We start from the raw sequence: 23665 nt of genomic DNA on the forward strand, positions 1-23665 counted from the left end.
ATTAAATTTCCCATTTGGAATGACAGTGGCAGAGGATTCCTCTTCTCCCCTACTACTGGCACTTGTGGTCCCTCTAGCCTCAGGAGGAGCAAGGATTGCATTAACCCCTGTATCCAGCCAGACACGACCCATCCCCATTGGAGTCTTACTGGCTGGGCACACTCCCTTGTTTTCCTCTTTTCTTTGAACATGGCTCTCTCAGCTACAATTTATGTTAAATGTCAAGCAATATGATTTATGTTAAGCTTGTTGTTAAGTTTTCTTGTTGTGTTAACCCATACCATGTTAGGATTTTTGCTACGTCAAGGCCATAAGGCTGGACTTTGCCTAGAAACTACATTGCTTAATGTATGCTTATGAATATGTATGTAACCCATGGAATGAGTGAAGTGGGACAGAATGGTTACTTACCTTATAACTGTTGTTCTTTGAGATGTGTTACTCATGTCTGTTACATGTAGGTGCGTGCGTGCAGCATGCACTCATCATCAGAAATGTTTCCCTTAGCAGTACCTGTTGGGCCAGCAGGGGAAGCCCTCTGGAGTAGCACCAATATATCAGCCAATATATACCCCTGCTGGCCCTCCACCCCCTTGGTTCCTTCTTACGGGAGTACTCCGAAGGAGGAAAGGTGGATGGGATTTGGAATGGACATGACCAACACATCTCAAAGAACAATAGTTACGAAGTAAGTAACCATTCTTTCTCCTTCGAGTGCTTGCTCATGTCCATCCCATGTAGGTAACTCCAAAGCAGAAACCCCAGGAGGCAGGATTGGAGTTCTAACCTTCCACTGAGTTGAGGACAGCCCAACCCAGGGCAGCATCTTCCCTTGCCTGATGTGTCAGTGCATAATGGTTAGCGAAGGTGTGGACAGAGGACCACGTGGCGGCCCTGCAGATGTCCAGGATTGGGACCTGAGCCACAAAAACCGCTGAGGAAGCCTGTGCTCTCGTAGAGTGGCCGTGAGGGGAGGAGCCGGGATCCCTGTTAGGCTGTAGAATTCCTTAATACATGCCGTGATCCCAGAGGAGATCCTTTGCGCAGACACTGGCTGATCCTTCAGCTGCTCCGCAATGGCAACAAAGAGCTCAGGTGACTTGCAGAAGGGCTTTGTTTTCTCTTAATAAAAGGCTAAAGCCCTCCTAACATGTAAAGCATGAAACACCTGCTCTTTACCCAATGCGTGGGGCTTGGGGTAAAACACTGGCAGGGAAATGTCCCGAGACACATGGAAGTTCCACACGACCTTAGGCAGGGTTCAGGCGTAACCTGACTTTGTCCTTAAAGAAAATTGTATAAGGGGGATCCGAAGTGAGAGCTCTCAGTTCGGACATGTGCCTGGCTGATGTGATGGCCATCAGCAGGGATACCTTATAGGACAGGTGTAGCAACGAACATGTCGCCAGGGGCTCATATGGAGGTCCCATGAGTTTGGACAAGTTAAAATGCCACTGGAGAATGGGCTGCCGAACATGTGGATCAAGCCTGTCCAGGCCCTTCAAAAACCTGTTTACCATCGGATCTGCAAAAAGGGTCTTATATCTGGGACCTGGGTGAAAAGCAGAGATGGCAACTAGGTGAATCTTAATCGAGGAGGAGGAGAACCCCTGAAGCCTAAGATCCAGAAAGTAGTCCAGGACCAGGGGGACTGGCGCATCCATAGGGGACACTGCCCTTTGGGTAGACCAGATATAAAACCACTTCCACTTAGTGGAAGATTTCCTGATCCCCAGTAATACCTCCTGTATACGGGCCGAACACTGACGCTCCACCACGGTCAACCACGGAGCTTACATGCCATCTGGTGCAGGGTCCGCAGGTCCAGGCGGCGAAGTCTGCTAAAGTCCTGCGTGATCAGGCCAGGAATTAGTGGAAGCGTGATTGGCCTTTTGCACATCAGGCTCAGGAGGATGGAAAACCATGCAGGTGCAATGAGGATCAGGGATGCCCTGGATTCCTGCACCCACAGAAGCACCCGGTGGATCAGCAGGAATGGTGGGAATAACAGACCACCGGGCCAGGGAATTAGTAATGCATCTCCCAGAAAGCCCCTTCCCAGGCCCATGAGGGAAAAGAACCCCAAGCACTTCCTGTTCTGATGCATGATGAACAGGTCCAGACGGAGAAACCCCCACCTGTGGAAGATGTCCAGGGCTACATCCCCCTGAGGGTCCACTCGTGGCCGAAAAGAACCTGCTCAGCCAGTCTGCCAGAGTATTCTGGGAGCCTGGGAGATAGGAGGCAATTGGGTGGATACCCGCCTCGATGCAGAGATCTCACAGTGAAAGGCCTCCCGACACAGGTAAGGAGAGTGGGCCCCTCCCTATCTGTTGATGTACGAGACTGCCAATGTGTTGTCGGACAGGATGAGGACCGACTTGCCCCTGAGCTGGTGGAAGAAGGCCACACAGGCGAGGTGGACCACTCGCACCTCCTTGACATTGATGATCAGGAAGAGATTGTCCCTTGACCACATACCTCATGTCCACATGTCTCCGAGATGGGCCCCCCAACCAGTATATTACGCATCCGTCACAAGCAGAGGGTCGGTAGCAGCCTAGAGAACGGGACTCTGGCACAGACCTCCTCCTCCCGGGTCCACCAGTCCAGGAAGGGAAGGACGTCGGGAGAGGGAGGAGGAAAACTGTCACCACTCTGTCCCATGCATGAGAGAATGGGTTGTGAGTCCACGCCAACCACATCTGCAGTGGGTGCATGAGGAGCCTGGTGTGCTGTATAATATAGATGCACGTGGCCATTAGGCCCAAAAGACGCATGCAGGCTCTGAGTGTGGTTATCAGGAATGCCTGCATGTCCCAGACAACTGACCTGATTACCAGGAAGTGGGATCTGGGGAGGGAGGCCTTAGCTGTTGTCGAATCTAGATTGGCGCCCACCAACTCTATCACTGGGGTAGGCACCAGAGTCGATTTGGGCACATTCAGAAGCAGACCCAGCTCCCGAAAGAGTTCTTGAATGAGGATGATGTGGGCCTGTACCTGGTTAGCAGAGCGCCCCCATAGGAGCCAGTCATCCAGGCATGGGAACACCTGGATGTCTTGTTTTTGGAGAGCAGCAGCAATGATGGTCATGAAATTTGTGAAGACCTGGGGGGAGGAAAAGGGGCATGGACAGCCCAAAGGAGAGGGCCGTAAACTGATAATGGTCCTTGCCCACAATAAAACAAAGGAACCAATGGTGGTGAGGCACAATAGAAATATGAAAAAACATGTCTTTTAGATTAAGGGCAACGTACCAGTCTCCGAGGGCTAGGGAAGGAATAATGGAATCCAAAGTCACTATCTTGAATTTCGTCTTGACAATGAAGGAGTTGAGATCTTGGAGGTCCAGGATGGGAGAAAACCCACCCTTGGCTTTGGGGACCAGGAAATACCAGGAATAGAAGCCCCCGTCCAACACCTCCGGGGGAACTGCCTCTGCAGCTCCCAGGGTGAGGAGCTGAAACACCTCCACCTGCAGGAGATGCTCATGAGAGGGGTCCCTGAAAAGGGACGGAGCAGGGGAATGGGAGGAAGGAGGAAAACGGAAGGAGATGACGTACCCCCTTCCCACCATTTCTAGGACCCAACGGTCCACCCAGGCCTGGTGGAAAGGGAATAGATGGTCCCAGAAAGGGTTGTGGGGAGGTTTGGCCTGGGGGAAGTAACTGCCCCGACGTAGGCAACCGGGTCAGTGGAGTCGCTGAAGGGGGTGCCTTGGACCCAGAGAGAACCGACTTCAGTCTGGAGAAGCCCATGCCTTGGCTCTGGTGGTAGGCCCATCAGGTCCAGAACAGCCACTGAGACAGTCCTGGAGCCTGTGGGGGCCAGGACTGTTGCATCACCAGTACCAGGATTGGCTGCGCCTATTGATGCTGCTGCTGATGAGTGGAGGCACTCTGGTGTCATGATCGGTGCCAGGATCTGGATCCCCTGAACGACCACATGGACTCCACCTCTGAGTCAGCTGAATACTCTGATGCCGAACATGGCAGGGTGGACGCAGACGTAGTCGGTGATCTGGCTGACGCGGCGTGCTGAGCCATCGACTCCGGCTTACCCCAGTGCACACGGGGAGAATGAGGAGGTATGGCCAGGCTAAGCCTGGGAAGCACTGAATGGGTCGCGGTGGCCAGTGCTGCATTCGGTGCCGGTCGAGACCCTCAGCCTGGTGCTGGGTCCAGGCAGCACTTGGGGCTGGAGCAGCATGGGAGGTGACCACAACAGAGCGGTGCTTCTTATGATCCAATGCTGGGCCTCCCAGCGCCCTAGGATCTAATTGGTGCCACCTGGGGTCCCAATCCTTTCCTGAGGTCGGTGCTGGTGTAGGAGAGTAGGACAGTTCAATCAGATTCCTGGCACCTCGAAAGCTTCCGGAGTATAGAGCTCTGGGAAGTCCCCCATCAGGTTGGCATCCTGGTGCGAACTTGGTTGCTTGCCCAACCGAGACGTTCCGAGCTCAGTACCTGATGGTGCCGCACGCCCCACTTGAGGGCGCATGGAGGGCATGCGCCGTGGGGTTGACCTACACCTGCTAAACCTCCTCTTCTTCGGAGACACCGGGGACTGGAACAGTGCCAAGGTTTGCGTGATGCTGGGGAGGCACAAGAGTGGCCTGACGCCTCCCACACCGAGGCTAGAGCACTCTGCATTGCTGGTGCCGGGTCCGACGCCGGTGCTGGACATAAAGACGCCTCCATTAGAATGATTTTCAGGCGCGACTCTCTCCTGCTTCGTTCGCAGTTTAAATGCCTTAGCAATTTTACAGGCCTCGGACAAGTGAGCTTCTCCCAAGTACTTAAGGCAAGCAGAGTTTGGGTCACCACAGGGCATAGGCCTCTGGCACTTTTCACAGGGTTTGAAGCCCTGAGAGCAGGTCATGCCCGGCCGCAGGCGCTGAGCATAAGGAGCAAGGACTGTGGTAGGTCTTTAGCACTAGAAGAGAACACTTAACAACTACTTAGAGAACTGATAAGAACCATAACTGCTGAAACTAGAACAAAGGGCTTTAGAAAGGAGTGACTGCTGAAGGGCGCTTGCTAGACAAGAGCAAGAGCATGTTCCAACCACGGTCAGGGGCAGTAAGAAGGAACTGAGGGGATGGAGGGCCAGCAGGGGTATACATTGGCCGGTATACTGAGGCCACTCCAATGGACTCCCCTGCTGGCCCAACAGGTACAGCTAAGAGAAAATGTTCCATCGACGCATGTACACTGTGTGCACAGACCTACATGAAATGGACATGAGCAAGCACTTGAAGAGGAATGAGAAACACCAACTCAAAAGGCAGTTGAACATCTGTATCTTTTTAAGGCAAGAAAAGACCCTGCAAAGTATATAAATTAATTGCTGAGCAGCCAGGAAAAAAAATCTCCTCTCGGAAGGCATGTAACAGTTTGTGAAATCTGGGACTGAACAAGAAGCATCCTCCCCTGGATCCGAAGGGACATCAGGGACTGTCATGGCCTCACGGTCAGTCTCCGAGAAGCTGATGCCTGGTCAGCTCCAGCCGCCTGTGAAATCAGAAATAATCTATGCCACACCTGTAGCCTGCCTCTAAACTGCATGCATGAATGTGATGTGTGTGTGGGTATTGCTATACCTTTAAGAATCCATACTAATAAAGATTCAGTGCTGCTTAAGTTTGTCCTTTGTTTGGTTATTCCTGAGCTAAGTCCAAGGACAGGTAAACAACCTCTATACACACTATCAAATATTTACCACAGCAGCAGAGGGACTTCTGCCTCTCCCTGACCCTTCCAGTCTGCTCTCAGAGAACGCTCCTTTATGTGGTTCAGGTACTTTCTGTAAAGCTCAGTTGCGAGTCAGCTGACGAGTCACAGGTGCACAGAATCTGCCTCTCCCTTAAAGGGACCAGTCACCTTGTGACAACGACATTTTTTTCATTCTTCAGGTTGCTACCAGAAACACTCAAACTCTCATGTTCCAAAGGAGGCAAATCTCTATTCCACGTCTCACCACCACTTAGATGCAGGAATCAGAACTCAGCTGATAATTGTGCCATTGATGTAGGAAGCAGAAGATACTTTTGTGTTTTTCTTGTGCTGCTGTTTTATTGGTCCTGTGCCAGGAGTTCTAGGCATGTGGTGGATTGTAAAAAGCTCTTTACTTGGAACAGTATGTATCTCCTGGTGCACCAGCACAGATATTCTGTCTAGCACACTGCAACGGGGAGAGGCTTCCCTCTCCTTTCCTCCTTGTGGGGGGTACAGAATCCTTGGAGAAGCTGCTCCCCGTGCTCTGGATGCCCCTTGGTCCCCTGTGAAAGTGTGAAGAATGCACCACAATCTACCCATAAGATTGTAAACTCTAAGTTTGTTTGTATAGCACCTAGTACAAGGGGACCAATCCAATTGGTTTTCTGGATACTACTGCAATAAAAACAAAATACAGATAAAAACAATCAATAGTGTACAGATATGTTTTGCAAGACACACACTGCAAGCGACATAGTAATAAGACACTACTGCGACATAATTGCTTTTGTGACCAGACCGAGGTACAGTTTAAAATCACAGAAACATGAGACAGAATGATACATTAGGTCTTCTAACCCATTCATCTGCCAGTGCAGATGACTGGATGGAGGTACCTGCTCCTCTCTATCAGATAAAAGATCTACTGCTCCCAGTTGTATGTGGCATCTGGCTTCTATCCAACATCACAATTTAAACAAAAATATTGTTCAAGACTCATACCGGTGAAACCCCCACAAGTCTTATGACAGACACAACCTTAAGCGCTCTCTCTCTCTCTCTCTCACACACACACACAGCAAGAGAGAGAGAGCAAAGACTCAGGATTAAAGACAAAGCTGTGGCTAAGAGCACTGTCCTATAGTATAGTACCACTAAAAACATGCTACTGACACTTTCCAAACTGAAAGGAGTGAAAAAATAAAAAAACTTTCCATCACAGAAACACAAAATAAAGCCAAAGGAGATGAGTTGCTATCCCAAATATACTGCACAAAGACAAAATGGACATGATTTGCCTTAAGAAACTGATTCCACATTGCCTTATGCTTTTAAATGCTGATTTTAAGTCCTCCAGGAAAACTTGATTTGAGCATGCTTCTCATTTCTGGTTAAAGATATATGTAAACTTAATGGTTCAGACTGGGTGGCAATGGAATTGCAGGATTCAAATCGAATTAAGACTTGCATAGGAAAAAAAGTTACGATCCTTCATTGAACTTCTATAATTCTTTCTTTTGCAAAGCATATAACATGCTAAAAACCCAGAAACAGTAAAATCAGAATGCTTATCAGTATGAAAATGGGTTGGTATTAAAATATGGCCATGTTTCCACCATTTGTCATTATGTTTTACACACAAGAAAGTTTTAGTGTAGGAAGATGTGATATGATAAGCATAGTTACACAGGATTTTTGGCAATAAAGTAACTGCTATTGAAATTCAGTTTTGACAGTTCTCTGAATCTGAAAGACCTGTAAGTACTCAAATGTCATCTGTATATCCATGTGAGATTTAGCTTTGGCAATATCTCAAAAGCAAAATAAAACCATTCTTTCTACACTATATTTTTGCCACTACGCTATTTTCCCCTAAAGCTGTCTAAAAGTGTATACTCTCTTGAGAAGTAAAGCAGGTTTATGTTACAGAAATATTTACAAGGGGGGAAATCACTACTAGTTAGAACAGTCATAACAATCAGAGTGGGCCAAAATGTGGGTTAAAGCACAATAGATGGAATTTATCCTCAACAGCTGGTATTTAATTATTGTAAAACACTCAAATTTTGTGATTAATTGATCTGATCAATCTAAATCAAACCATCTGGAATCTTGCCTGATTACTTCAATCTCTGTTTTGTAAGTGAACTTGTCATCTTGCTTAATTTCAATTTTTAATTCCAATTCGTTCAGGGATAGGTCTGGAAAATAAAGCCTTAAGGTCTGTAGGACTATTTTTTAAACATTAAAAAAAGAAGAAGAAGAAGAAAGAGAGCTGAGTGAGTGCTCATCCCTGACCTCAGGCTGTCTTCCAAACTACTAGAAACATGACAAAATATATCCAAAGCAGCGTAGGCAACTTTTAACTTTGGCCTTATTCAACCATCACAAAGGTATCAATGCCCCATTAATGTTAGAATTAGACACAGAATTGTCAGAGATCTGTAATTAATTTTCTGCTAGTGCAAAAATAAATACTCTTTAACTGATGTAAAAACAGGCAGACTGGAAAAAGATTATTCAGTTCCTGTGAAAAAAAGCTGAATTCACCTATTGTCGTTTCTAAGTCAATCCAACTGTGAGGAATTCTACCTATTGTGCTCAGCTGATAAAGACATTAAAATAACAAGAAGTTATGATATATAATCCTCTTGCTGACTACTTACACATTCTTGGATTTGAATGCTTCAGCAAAGTGCTGCACACTGTGAAGAGAAGCAAGGTCTAAGGTCATTGCTTCTACCTTGGCTTTGTGCTGCAATGAGAGAAAATTAAAAAATAAATGAAAAAAAAAGATAAATAACAGCAAGTTTAGTTCACAGTATCACGTTTTAGTAAATGTGTTACAGAACATGTCTGAATTCCCTTATTTAACATTAGAAGCCCATCGTGAATATAGATCATGAAAATGAATGGATGCATGTAGTATTCAATGCCAAATGCAGCATTCTAAGTTTGTGGTTCTGCTAAACATATATACTGTGTGACATACATCTTTATATAACCCAATTAACTGACAGCAGAGACTTTAAGGTTAACATACTCTCTCCTTTGTCCCTTATAGCTAGTGAAATTTGATGGTATGCAAATTGTGAAATAAAAATAAAAAATAAATTATGTTTTTAAAAGATGCTCATGGTAATATACCATAATAGGAAAAAATTGTTACATAACATGCTCAATACTTCAAAATATTCATTCGAATGGTTCTCAATAGGAATTTCAATACCATGGTCAATTTAAAGGCATTCGTCCACATTCCATTGAACTATTTTGATTCCAAACATCAGAGGAATTGAGCCTAAACAGTTACCATTGACTTAGAGTCCTTGCAGTCTAATTTCACTGTAAACCTGGAAGGCTTCTGAGCACCCCATTGTCCTAGCTTCTCTCCTATGAAAAGAGCCATATTTATCATGCTAGGGTACACTGAACCTGCAAAATTCAGCAAAGTTCCATCCCTGGGGAACAAATTGATGTGTCTTTAATCTCACCTTCCAACCCCACTCCCCAGCCATCCCTATCTTCAGAGTCTGCGATAACTGGCGAGGACATCCATGAACCTTTTGCAAGTACTCACACCCAAGTACATCCGTTGACACAAACAAGTTACACAGATTGTCACTGAGGGCATTACGTCCAGCCACATCTGTGCCCTTCTCACTTCTAACTGATCACAGCTCCCTCCCACAACTCCTGAGCCCATCCTCCAAATGGTTACCTGAGTATATCTGAAAAGAACTGAGACACTTTCCCATGTCGTCTCCCCCTCCCTCACCCCTACTAAGGATGTTAAGTAACGGTTATTTTACTAGTTGAGTAGTCGATGGAATTTCCATTGACTACTCGACTAGTGAATAGGCACTTCTGTATCCCTCCTTTAAAATGTGCAAGAGCCCCCATTGGGGCTCTTATACATTTCAAAGGAGGAATGTGCAACTCCACATACAATCTGGGGCCAGCGGGAAGTCCTGCGGACTCTGGGCTCCATGCAGGTGCTTCTGCTTTGGAATGTATAAGAGTCCCCAGAGGAGACGCCCCTTAAGAGTCCCCTGCTGACCCCAGGCTCCATGCTGCACTGCTGCTTTGAAACGCCACGCAGAGCTGGAGTCAGCTGCCGCTTTGAAGTTCCCCCTCCCCCTCCTTTGCTGCCTCTATCTGATAGAGGCAGCAAGGAGGGGGATCGACTAGTCGACTGACTATCTGATAAGTCGGATAGTCGACTAGTCCTTAACATCCTAACCCGTACCCTCATTTATTTGTTTGCCTGGATCAATAAGAAAAAGTTTTGTGTGTCATTCCATTTAATCTCCAACCTTCATTTAAGCTCCAACCTCTTAAAAATCAGTATAATTGTAATGTGCAGGATGGAGCACGAGTAGAAGAAAAGAGGGTGGCGTGGCAGAAGAAGCCTCAAACATGGCAATACAGTGCAGTAAATGCAAGTATTTTAGGTTGGATTTTAAAGTGGTGTAAACTCTAGATCTGTCCCTGCTGAATGATGGGCTTTACAGCAGTCAGGAAATAATAAGGTGAACACATTTGGAAAAACAAAGCACAGTTGGCAGTGTTCAGTACAGAGAGAAACAGATTTGGCTGCTTTCAAATGCCTTCATAATCCCACCTCAATTGTGCTTCTCACTTTTACTCTTTTTTCTATTTTGTCAATATCCAAACTGCCCATTGCAATTATATTGCAAGTGGGGACTAACTGAAATGTCACTCATACTCCTTTCTTTTTACTCCAGCCCATCTTAAATTGATAGCAAAATAAATACAACTACCATTTCAGCAGATTCAGTTCCCGTCAGAAAACATGAAGTCATTGTGCTTGAAAGGGATAAAAACAACTCTCTTCAAAATACAGTCTTGCCACCCCTCATAAGATGCAGATCACTAAAGCTGGAATTCATTTTGCCCCACAGGAAAATACTTTCTTGTGTTCAAAGCTCTGACAGGCCAGCAAGACAATCCTGGTTTGCCTGATGCCATATTCCTTGGCAGTGGCTCCTCTTCAGCTTTGCAGTTTTAAGCTGTTTACTTAGTAGAATTTATTTTAATTTGTTATTATATAGCTAAAACATTCCATAGTCTTTTCCAAGGGGAAAAGAACAAGAATGCTACAAATACAAGGACAATAAGGGTCAAAAACATCAAGTAGTTCAACAGACTAAACCACAAGCTGTTAGTTACTATGCTCTTGGGGACAGTGATTCACGTCCACACACTATTACTAAGGTAATGCTTTAGCTCTTTGTGTCAAATTTCTGCCATTGACTCTGAGAACAAAGAGGAAGTGCCTGCAATATTGCAAGTCCAAAGAAAAAACATGTGATACCTCAAATCTACTTTCACAAACAGACTAATTAGACTGGATTTGTGCATAGATTTACTGTATATGTAAAATGGGAAGGTTAAAAAGCATGAATAAAATATTAAATTTGATAAATGGCTAAGTGTTATACTTCGATAGCAAATGCAAGCTACAAGTATGGATTTCTTGAACTCTGTCAGTTCAACCAATGTACTGAGACCACCCTGTATAATCAACAGCCCTGTATTTCAAAAAGTTAAACTTATCCCTTCTTTTGCTGCATTTTTAGGTTTGTCAGACACAAAGTTAGAAGAAAAATCAGTGAAAACATTCTTGAAAAATTCAAGGAGAGAGGCCCCAAATGTCCTCTGTTGAAAAAAATATGTTCAAATGCACCTGAAGAGTGAAAATTACACTAAACAAAGAAATTCACTTACATTTCTCAAAGATGCCTACAGTGATTCCTGCAGTATTTCTGCTGTTGGCACAGAGGATCATAAGACCCTGGGCATCAAATTAAATATACCTCTGGAGAAGGTAAATTGCAGCAGCACCCCATTTAGGATAAGTGAGGCATTTTTAAAAGAGCACAAAAGACCTTTTATTGTCTGGAGATTTTAGTTTAATGGGAAAATACTTGTTCCTGGATTACCAAAGGGCCCAATAATGGAATAAACTCCAGCAATTTAGTATCACATCCCCATGAGTCACTTACTCAGTAGTGCTCACATTAAAATCTCAGCTCTCATCAAGATACTGTATAATAAAAACAAACTATGAGCAGAATAATGTTCCTCTGACAATCTCCTTTTCCTTTGCCAATTTATTCTGGCTTCTCCCCACCACTGCTGCCCTATGAAATAGGTTATTTGGTGTGACTGAGACAGTAGAGGTCAGCCTTCTTTCAACACCTTCCTTTCAGTTTTATCATTTTGTTTACTCAAACAAATTCACTTTATGTAGGATAGTTATATTTACAAAAACATTGGGTTTTTTTTAATCTCAAAATATTTCCAATATTAGGCACCATCTACAGGAGAAATGGAAACAAACAACAGCCAGTGCACCCACACAAGACCAGAAATGCAGTTGTTTGCTCCACTTGTATATAAACAAGCAGGCAAACAACTGATTATCACATGACTTGAAAATGTGTGGGCTTTCTTCAAGCCATGACTGATAAAAAGATGAATCTTGTACTATAACTGTGGCCTTAGGCAAACTACTTCACTTTTCTACCTTAGCTCAATAGATACTCAGCTTCTCCCCTGTAAAATTTAGATACCGACACTCCCAGAGGTATTGTGAACATTGCTTACAGTTTGTATAGTACCTTCCAGGTGTGAAGCACTAAGCAAGTGCTAAGTATTGAAAGTCTTAAACTATCTTTTTCTGAATCATATAAAATATAACATTGGAAAAACTCTAAATAAGGTCCTAATAATGTAATAATATCAGCCAGGTCCTAATAATGTAATAATATCAGCCACAACCATTTGTGTGTGTAGCCTCCTTATACAGTAGCTCAGCATTACCTGTGCCATCATCTTTTTCCTACTGTCTCTATATGTGCACACGAATCCTGTATGTGTCATGGTATTTATATACTTACTAAAAGAAAACATCTGTGCGAGAAGGTATTACTATAAATGTAACCTACAGTCAGAACTGATTGTTAATGTCATTGTGCAAATTCTTACCATTCCACTATACATATTTTTAGTAGTGAATTATGCCTCATTTTATGTTGTAAAATCTTAAATGGGAATTGTCACTTTCAGAATTGCAAGAGACACTGGAGCTTAATGCTGACATCATAACATTAATACATTAAAGCAGAGAGGAAAGCTACAGAAAACATTTTTATTTAATCTGTCAATAAAAAGATGACATTAATGTTCTCTCCACTACTTAATTTTAAATTAAATTATATTAAAGAGGAACTGCATAGCAGATTGGATTTGGAATAGTTTATAGAGCTTTTCACCTTTAAATCACAAGTTCATTACTCTCTGGTAGCTGTTCGATGGACTGTACCAAATGAGCTGATGCCCTAAATACAGTTTCCAGTGAATAGATGTCCACTGATCTCTCTCTCTCTCTCTCTCTCTCTCTCTCTCTCTCTCACACACACACACACACACACACACCCACCTACCTTTCAGAATTCAGACCTTCTGCCTCCCTCTCAGTAAACAGATCAAAGACTAAAGACTAAATGGGAATGATGACTGGCAACACATTCACCATAAAAACGCAGTGATGATGCTTCTACTGTATCATTGCCAACTCTGATTAAAAGGATATGAATTAGTGTCAACTGTGATGGTGATGTGGAGGTGAGGACTTTTGACTATTAAGCAGTGCACTGAGACAACTAACTGGTCTTTCAGTTAGGCCACCAACAGCAACTTTTTGCCAGTAATATCTTGGACTACGTTTAACTTAACAGCCAAGAGAAGTAAGGCTCAATGGACCATTAAAATGCTCTTAGTTGAATTGTATCTCTAAAATACACAATGCAAAAACATTTTGAAAATGTGCATAGAAATTATTTCCCTTCTTATATCCCTATGGTAGAAGAATGATGCTCACCATATGCTAGATGGTTTTATGCATAGATTTTTAAATATTTTTAAATAATTCTTTAGCTGATTTGATGAGAAATGGGATTGGAAAACAGTTTATTCAGTTTTGTATGCAAGCTACTTGCCATGAAGAGCAAAACTAATAAAATGCTTAGAATATAATTGGAAATATTTTGAATTGAAGACAAAAAATGCTTATCAGGCCAGAAACTAAAGAAAGAAAACACTCAGAAAGCTAACAGTTTCACTATATGCAATCTATTTGGGTTATAGCTTAAAAACTGTTTAAAAATGAACACTATCTGGTACAGTAGTTTGGCAGTAAACATGATTGTGCATTTACGTCTCTGTATTGAAGGAGTCTTTTTTCATAGTGATTTTTTCATTTTAATGTAAGTGATGATTTATGTTAAATATAGGTAAAGCATGCTTACATTTTCCTGAAGGATTGCAAGGAAGTGAAGAGCAATACAATAAGTTGAAGCATAAAAGCTTTCTCTGTCATAATATTTATTATAATGGCATATCAAATAGCTGAAATAAATAATGGATGACTAAAGGTAAATTCATATGATAAAGAATCCTTCAGCAGACACCATTACTTCTGACTGCTCTAGTTTTATACACAGTTGAAGCCTCTTAATAAACATGTTGTAGCCCCTATATCTCATGTAAGTACTGGAAAAGATTGAAGATATACTTAAAAGGCCACACAGTGGACATCAGCTAATTTACTATATTATTATAGTCTCAAGGGGGCACTGCCTATATACTTTGTACATTTAAAAGCCACATTCTCAAGGAAACTTAGCAAGCAGTGTATCAGTAAAAATATCAGACTTTTTGAGGAGATGACAAAAGAAAAACAGATTGAGAAAGGAAAATCCAGATGGCAACCCTTGTCCCCTCAGGGTATGGGTAGTTCGGAGGGGCCAACATATACATCTGTGTGAAGAAACAAAAACCCATCATATATTGTACTGGTGCACTGAGAAATAGACTATGTTTAAGAATAAAAGACTTGTAAGAGAAAACTGAAAAAAGGTCTGTGAAATTATCCTCAAGTAGTTAAAGTATCTAAATCCATAAGGCCCTAAATATAACTCCTATTTGTGACCAAAAAAAAAAAAAAGGCTAAATACATTCAAATTTCCATCTTGACAAGGCAGGCAAAGCTATAATCATATCTGAGACTGTGACATGAGCTGTGGCAGCCAAAAGTGTCCAACAATAGATACTACTGATGGAAAAATAAAACAAAGAGGCCTTCTCTCTGTTTTAAGACTAGAAATATTGTTGTCTCTAATGTACACTGTATACAGCACTTGGCGCAAAAGTATATTTATGTAATGCTACCTTTATATTATCATGAATGTACTTTGAGTGCTATGAAGTTACCCCTCATGCAGCTGAATGCGACACTTGAATTACACCACCATAAGCATAACTTAAGAAATATACCGGATGTTTAAAGAGTATATCCATGCACTACCTTTGAGATAACATATTGATGTTTATTAGAGGCCACTGTGAATAGAAAAATTTTATGGTAACTTTTCCTTTCTGCCTCAGCAATTTCTATAAAATATATTTGCTATTTGCACTCTACCATTGTGCATGACAAATAATTCATGTTATGTAAAATAATGTCATAAACATTTGGATTAATTATTTTAACTCCTTAATGGTGACCTGCAAGACAACATTAATTACATTTACTAGTTTGTTTTCTTTTGGGATTATTTATGATCTATGAAGGCCTTGACAGGTATTTTTTTTTTTTTGTCTCATTTAAAGGTCCTCCTTTCCTTCCATTTTATCATTAACGTTAGAGATTCTAGTATTCCCTGTTTTTTCCTAGAAGAGTGTATCAACAAATGGAGAACCATTAGGATTATGACATCAGATATGCCATGCAAGATCAACCTGATTAACTAAGAGTGGCAGTGATTTCAGTTCCGACTGTTAAATACATTTTAACAAAAAGAGGACAAATTAATGCCAAATTCACAATTAAATAGATACACACAAAACATTTTTTTGTTAAAGACTCAGTATTATTACCCCCTTCAACACTGAAGTCTTAGAAAGCTTGTAATCCAGATCTAAGACCTCCAACAATGTTTCCAGGAAAATAATGAAAAACGAGGCTTGGCAATCTGATTTTCCAAACAACAAACAAAGACATTTTTGGTTTAAAATATATAAAGATTTAAAGCTTCTTAAAGCTTCTTTATAGCTCATAAGAACAGCACCCATCTCCATATCCCCCTTCCCTCCCTTTGCAGGTCACTTTTAAGAGCCATATTATAATGTCATAATGATTTTTATATCAAAATGCATAAGATACTCTCTTTCCAATGTTGCATCCCAAAACTCAAGAGATTCACAATACAGGAAAATCCTATTCGTCCAGGCTTAAAATATTGGGAAACCTTAATGATGGTATTTTATTGTTACTTTATGTATTTATTTTGGGAAGTAGAGTCAGCACTTCCTGCATTCATTTTCCCTGGTCCTGTCAAATGTGATTTCATGCTTGGAGAGCTTTCCTGAAACCTGATATTGGTGCAAACATACACACTTGTACGCACAGCTGGGGACCTTTCTGTTTGAGGTGATTAAATCCTAATTTTCCTCCCAAAGGGAGAGCCTCTGAAATGGAAACTGATTGCCAGGTTATCCACTCTTCAGACAGCTAAGGTTTGTGCTGAACGGGGCACATAAAAGTGAGGGCTATGGTTAGCATAGCATTCTCTTAGGACTACTGATCATCTTTGACTTGCTACCTTCTCATGCTCTCTGGATTTTTTAGCTGAAACCTTTCCCCTCTCCCTTCTCAGGGGTACAATGAAGGTATGAGAAGACTGACAGAACCCACAGAACAAAGGACACCCTTTCGTCTCAGCAGTACCAGGCTTACAATGGCACCAGGCTCAAACAGGAAAGGGGCCCATTACAGTTAGTGCAGGACCGTGGGGGTCAGTTTGCTGCAGCCAGTTTGTAAATAGCGCCCTCATGCTGAGAAGAGGATTTACCCCACCCAGTCTTGAGTGTCATGACCAACTGTCTCCATGGAGGCCCAGTAATATTTTTGACACCAGGCCCTCAAAAGGTTAATCCAGCCCTGGTTCTAAGTCTTTTTAACTTAGCCTATTCCTTATAAAACAACAGGCCAACTCCACAAAACTGAAGTCCCTCAAACTGTGCTTCTGCTTTTCCCCCCCTAGGACTGTGCTGGAGTTGATATCTGAAAAGGACGGTCTCACTTTGCTATGTTAATTTCCCATATGAGGGAAAGGAAATACCTGAAATAGGTGACTCGTGACAGGTTAATCTATCAGAAGCTAATCAGAGTCTGAATGAAGACAAGGAAAACTGGGTTCTGCCTTTGATTTTAAAGTAAACAATAAAGAAGGCAACTGGTGAATTGCGTGTGTTCTACATAGCCTATGTTGGTACCTGAAAGAATGTGACAATGTGTCTGATATGAAGAATTTAATTCCTGTCATTGGACTGTTAAAAGCACTGAGGCAGTCTAGTCTGTCTGTCTACAGTAAATGTTGATTTTTATTCTACAAGTCTTTTGTTTTTCTCTTCTGACTTATTTACCTTTATCAGCAATTAAAATCTATCCCTGATCACTTTAGCCCTCCCCCTTTGCTCAGATGACGACCACAACCTATATGCACTTTTGTGCTACAGCTGGCCCCCAAGTAGTCCAGATTACTATTGCAAATCATCTGCTGGTATTTCAAACTTTATTATGTAACTATGGGCATATTTTCCATGTATGTACAATGCAATAATTAACATCCCTTTGGTCACTTCATTTTTGGATTCTGAAGCAACCATTTCTCTAAATCACCATTTCTCCACCGCTGCCATGAACAATGTATTTTCATTACACAGCACTTAAAGCAATATGATTTTATATCTTGTCAAGTTTTCTAAAAATCATGCCATACTGTATGTAAAATTTTTAAAAGCTGCTGGAGGAAGAAAGTGAATATTTCCCACCATGACCAGGGAAATCGTGGTCTATCTATGTTTGTTTGTATTAAATCTAACCTTCTGCACAACTGATAACTCCAGCACAGCTAGCCTAAAACTATGTTCAAAGAAAAGGCACTACTGTTTGTTTGTTTTTTAATTCCTCAACCATTACCAAGGAAATAAACCACCCACTAAACAATAATTTCAGAGGACTGCAATTTGCAGGCTCCTAGGATTTGACTTGCGCTGTATGAATGTGATTGTGTTGCCTGCAGCACACATCCTTTTTATTTCTTGGTATTAAAATAGATATTATAAAGTGGATATTATACACAGATTTCAAAGCAGAAGGGACTATTGTGATCATCTAACCTGATCTCCTTCTATAACACAAGCCATACAATGTCCCCAAAATAATTCTAAGGGAATATCTTTTAGCAAAACATCCAATCTTGGTTTAAAAATTGTCAGTGATGGAGAACACATCATTGCCCTTGGTAAACTGTTCCAATGGTTAATTACTCTCACTGTTAAAAAATGTACACACAGAAGCAAGAACCAATCTCTGCTGGATCCCACTAAAAATACACCCATTTGATGATGATTCCCCATTTTGAGACATTGAAGTGATACAATTTATTTCAATACTATAACAGATTTGCAGCAGCATTTGCAATTTGGTCAAATCTGAATTCACTAGAACTACTGGCAGTTATTTGATATTCCACTGTTTTCGGTTCTTGTTTTTTTTCCCTCATGTCACCATTCCCCAGATCTAGATAATATTTTCGAAGGTCTTCTGAGATTCTCTTAAGGAATCTAAAAGAATCTTGGCAATGTGTTATGTAGGTGGCTTACTTTTCTAATAAACATATCTGTTTTGTTTAGAGAACAGTAAATCCTGTCTTAGAATCTGTAAGAGAAATGTTAGTGTCCCGTTCAACTGTACTTCAATTTCTTCCATTCTAAAAGACTAAGTTGATAGCATGAATATTTTTAAAAAACAACAGCTCTGATATCAGATGACCTAGAAAATACAGGCCATTTTGGTTTACTTTTGAAAATGTGATCACATCCAAACTGAGGTCCTAAGATTAAATTCGACACTCACCTAAAACCTTTGTAGATGTAAGACAAGCTTCATTTATACAAGCATGGAAGTTGCTTACAACTGACTTAAATGTACAGACTTCACGATTATAGAAATGGTGAAAATCACGTGTACAGATGACAAGTAAAGACAAGAAAACCAAAATGGCCAAAAAGACAATAAATGGTTAAGTACATACAAAAAAAGACACCCCTTTTCCCCTTCCTCTCAGCATACATAATCATAAGCTATGCTGTGGCCTGAAAGTGCAGAGATGCACTGTGCAGGGCATTAATCCTTCAAACACTAACAGAGGCTGGCAGGGATTTAGGCTGGAATGTATTTACAAAGTGACAAATTATGTTCTGTATTATACAGAGAGAGAAAGGGCACCCACAAATAGGCTGACAAATGTCAGCTGCACTCACAACCAATGGTTTATTTTTATTATACTGAAACCACACACAAAAATTTTGCAGGGAGGCCCAAAGATTTATTTACTGCAGGAAAAAAACCCAAGATTATATATAACAAAGTAATAAGTAATAAGAAAGATCACTGTTCTGGGCAGTCTGCCCTTCTGGAATCAATGTGCAGACTAAGGACTTGTCTACACTTGAAACACACCAGCAGCACAGCTGCTGCCGCTTCCGTGTAGCACTTCAGTGTAGACACTACCTATGCCGGCGGGAAGAGTTCTCCCACTGGGATAGGTAATCCATCTCACAGAGAGGCACTGATGTTCAGGGACGTAGATTTTTCACACCCTTGAGCAGCAAAGCTGGGTTCATCAAGATTTTTTTTGTATAGACTGGTCTGAGCTACAGCACTATCCAGTAGTTAAAGACAGTTGTCGTTCCTGGACTGCACAAGTAACAAATAAAACACTATGTTTCTGTAATGGAAAGCATGAAGCTAGAATCACAACAATACTTAAAATTTTCTCTCCACTCTGCTCATCTGAGGAAGTGGTTTTTTGCCTGCAAAAGCTCGTGATACTATATAAATATTTGTTAGTCTCTAACGTGCTACAGGACCACCCGTTTTTAAAGTTATAGACTAACATAGCTACCCCTCTGAGACTATTTAAAATGGGGTTATTGTACTGTAAGAATATCTACGGTCAGAATCAATTGGCAGATCAGTGACACCCCCAGGTACAAAAATTCACTGCAGCTTCTAAATAGTACATTAAGGCTCACCAGTAGATTTAAAATATAATACTTTAACTTTCTTTTATTACCATAAATATACTTCATTTCTCAGGAAAATCAATATAGATATGGATATTTTAAAAACGTGTTGCTTCCTTAAATATGAATAATTTTAGAAGTTCTCCAAGCGAACAGGGATAATTACATGAGATAAATTGCCAGCCACAAAGGAAGAAACATAGTGTAGGCATATTTTGGAAAACTTAATAACTTGTTTATGACAAGATTTTTAGAAGGGCCTCAAACTGTCTTTTAATTTTCTGAGTGTAAAGTAAAAAATGTAGATGTTTAACAGATTTGTACCCACAAAGTTTAGTTGGATGACTAAATAAATAATTTCCTTGTGTCCACAACTGTTCACATCCCCTAAGTTATCTAGCTGCATACTTATGCAAAAACATTTTAGGACAAATTTTAATAAATCACCAATTTTGGGAAAGTGAAGTTAATGAACTATTCACACTAATGAAGACTTGTAGCACAGGTAAGGATTTAAAGGATAAGACACAGATATGCTCACAATACTGAATGAACATTTTTCAAACCTATCATTTTGCATATACAAAAAGTCTCAGATGTAAGTGAGCAATTTGTATTGGAATATGCACATCATGTTTTCAGGTACTTAACTACCTGATTTGGAGCCAGAACAAAAAAAAAATGTTTGTGAATTGATTTGTGATAAAAAATACAGACATGAAAAATGTGTGTATAAAAATAATCAGAGATGTAAATGTAAAGGCGGAATGAGGTATCTTTGAATTTGGCCCACTTGGTATTATTCTGTTCGTGATCAAAGCACCAGGTAAAAGGCCAGATTGAGATAATAATTGCACCTTTGTAAACCCAAAGTAACTCCAGTAATGTCTTAAAATTTTACCAAAGTAAGATGAAACTCTAGACCAAAAAAATGGTAATTTTACTAACCTCTATATAAAACTCAATTCAGTCACATTCAGACTTCAGGAGCCTAATTCTCATATATAATAAAGCCATTTTACACTACTCTGTCATTAAAAACTACCGTATAGTGTGTGTAAGGATTATATGACCTAAGCATAATTAAAAATCAGGCCAAAAGTCTATATTATTTGTTAAAATCCTTCAGCATGAAAACCTCTGAAATTTTCATTTGTATCAATTTCCAATTCATGTACAAGAAGGAAAATGTTTCTGTTCAATAATATAATGGGTAATTTTATGGTAACCCGTTCTTCAGTTTATTTTTTCTTTATGCTATTAAATAGTAAATACTGTATAGATTGGCTGGGTTTTTTTTTAATGCTCTCTATATACTACTGAGTTGGCCCCTTTTGAATAGGTCTAAAAAAGTTGGACTATATGTATATTACAGTAGGCTGTGCCACTACATTAATTTTAAAGTTTTTCTGTAACAGTAGAAGTTTAAAAAGACACATTCAATACTGGAAAGTGCTGTTAACTGTGGTAAAAGTAACACTCAAAAAGAATACTGAAAATATTTGCCAACACCCTAGGTGTGTGTTGTTGATGTAAAGTCTTTTAGACAAGGAAAACAATTAAAGAAAGCTAGACGTGCACTGAACATTAACAGAACTAACATTCCAGTTAGTTTTGTGAATTATAACGGTGTCTTTAAGAGAGAAAGATCTTTAGATATTTCTATAACTCTGAAAGTTGGTCACTTTTCTGTATATTCACAAAATCGTTAAAATTTTAAAAATACAAACATTGCAAGCTAATACTAAAGAGCTAAAAACTACTTTTCTGCATCCTTCCATTTATAACATTTTATTTTTAAATAAATAATCTAACTTCCCCCCAAACCTTTTAAGTTAAACACTTGCTGTACATACCTGGACACCTGACCAAAAAGATAGCAGGCACTGTATATCTTACCCATATGCCACGTGCAAAAAAAATGTAAAAAGTTTTTTTTCCTAGATTCAGAAACAAAATTTTCCAAGCAGATGTTTATAAACAGAAGGTAATGGATAAAAACCCAAACACAATGCTGCATTATGTTACATGATTCACTGATGAACCCATTGGAACTACTGCAAAAAGCCCTTCTGGAAAACTTCCAGAAATTAAAAGGTGCAAACAAGCTGCCTAATACCCTTGCGTAGACTGAATTCTTATGAAGAAAATAAAGTTTATTGTCTGGAAACACAGAAAGCATGAGGAAAGCACTAAAGCAATGGAGGTGAACAATTAGACAGATGTTCAGTTAAGGAAATAAAGAGAACAGAAGAAGCCATCACTGAGGAATTTTACGAGAATACTGACAACTCTGCACCTCATCAAGGGCACTGGTAAAGTTAAAGCCACTGAAGCCATTTCTGCTCAACTTAAGAATAATTGCTGACCTTGCAAAACTCGGCGGTTAGGACATATAGGAAAGTAGAATTATGCCTATCGTTTTAACATTTTTATCCATACACTAGCCATATATTGTACTGTAATTCAGGAAAAATGAACTGTATTTCCTTGTGGGACATTGCATGTACCAAAGATTTTCCTTCCTCCCACACTCTGCAAACAGTGTCAATATTAGGAAAATCTGTTTTCAAGCTTATTTTATTAGCCAAGTAAAATTAAACAGTGTCTGATGCTTCTTACATTCATAAATAGTATAAAGGCATGGAATGACTTTTTAATATTATATCGTGTAGTCAAAATTTGATGTGTTCTTAACTTTTGCAATGTTAAACATTTGAGCGTGTTGTTTCTCTAATGGTGGCTAATTCTCAAACTTCTGCAATAATAACCTAATACTCTAGTTTTGTGATTCTACTGATAGAGTATCATTAGTGGGAAGACCACAGTATATTGCTACTTTGACATCATGGGAAGAAGAAATAAGATTCTAGCTAAGGTCTGTAAATTTGAGGGTTTTGTGTCTGTCGCTGGAGCAAAACATCAGAGAGGATTTGTAAAATATCATTTCAAAACCCACTATTTTTGCTTTTAGAACTGGAATAGCTCCATTGTGACATTAAAGTATCCTTCAGTGAGGAAAGGTCCTTCCAAAAATCTGAATAGTTTTTTAATACACAATGTCCTTCCTTATGAGCATATACCCATGTGCACGGACACATTAAAAGCTGACACAGTAATGTTTTTTCTCATTGAAACCAGTCACTGCAGCTTTTTGTACCATGGACAACTTCCATAATTTTCCTGTGAGTAATTGGCTAATGTTTCTGTAGTTTACATTAAGAGTTTGTAAACTGTAAATACAGACTTCTAAAACATTTGACTAGTGCCAGTTGGTGCTATATCAGCAAGCACAAAATAATTTAGAACACTATTTTGTTCCATTCTTGACATGCACATCAGTAAGCCTCACAATGTACCATACCAATCTAACGAAATACTTGGGCAAAACATATTATTAATGAGTTCTCACCAACTTTAAAAACAAAAAGGGTCAATTTTATGATTGAACACTGCCCTTAGTAACACCCATGCAATCTCATTCATGTGTTGTGGCTTAGATCTGATAGCAAATACAAACTATGGGACATATTTTCAAAAGCACCTACTATGGGCAGCATAAGATCCATTGTTTCTACTAAACTTTTGAAAATCACCCCTCCCCCTCCCCTTTTTTTTTTTAAAGTCACAGCTTCTCTCTTCCATGCATTTTTGTAGTTGCTGTAATAGAATCTGTAATTCAGGCTTAAATGTGCAGGCATTTACCTGCAGAACAGATTGAAGTTTGAAGGTTTCCAGTAAATGAAGAGACCTGTATGGGAAAAG

General features: G+C 40.4%; 1 protein-coding gene across 5 annotated transcripts in view; it reads right to left on the reverse strand.

Moving 5' to 3' along the window:
- The window catches only part of WWOX (WW domain containing oxidoreductase), a 789098-nt gene that overhangs the window by 582105 nt on the left and 183328 nt on the right, over window positions 1-23665 (reverse strand). For all 5 annotated transcript variants that reach the window (XM_075940018.1, XM_075940019.1, XM_075940020.1 and 2 more), the window contains exon 6: window positions 8386-8474. In XM_075940018.1, the coding sequence (XP_075796133.1) occupies window positions 8386-8474 (89 nt within the window). The remainder of the gene's footprint in view (window positions 1-8385; window positions 8475-23665) is intronic.

This window comes from Pelodiscus sinensis, chromosome 12 (assembly GCF_049634645.1).
Source record: "Pelodiscus sinensis isolate JC-2024 chromosome 12, ASM4963464v1, whole genome shotgun sequence".
Taxonomy (NCBI): Eukaryota; Metazoa; Chordata; order Testudines; family Trionychidae; genus Pelodiscus; species Pelodiscus sinensis.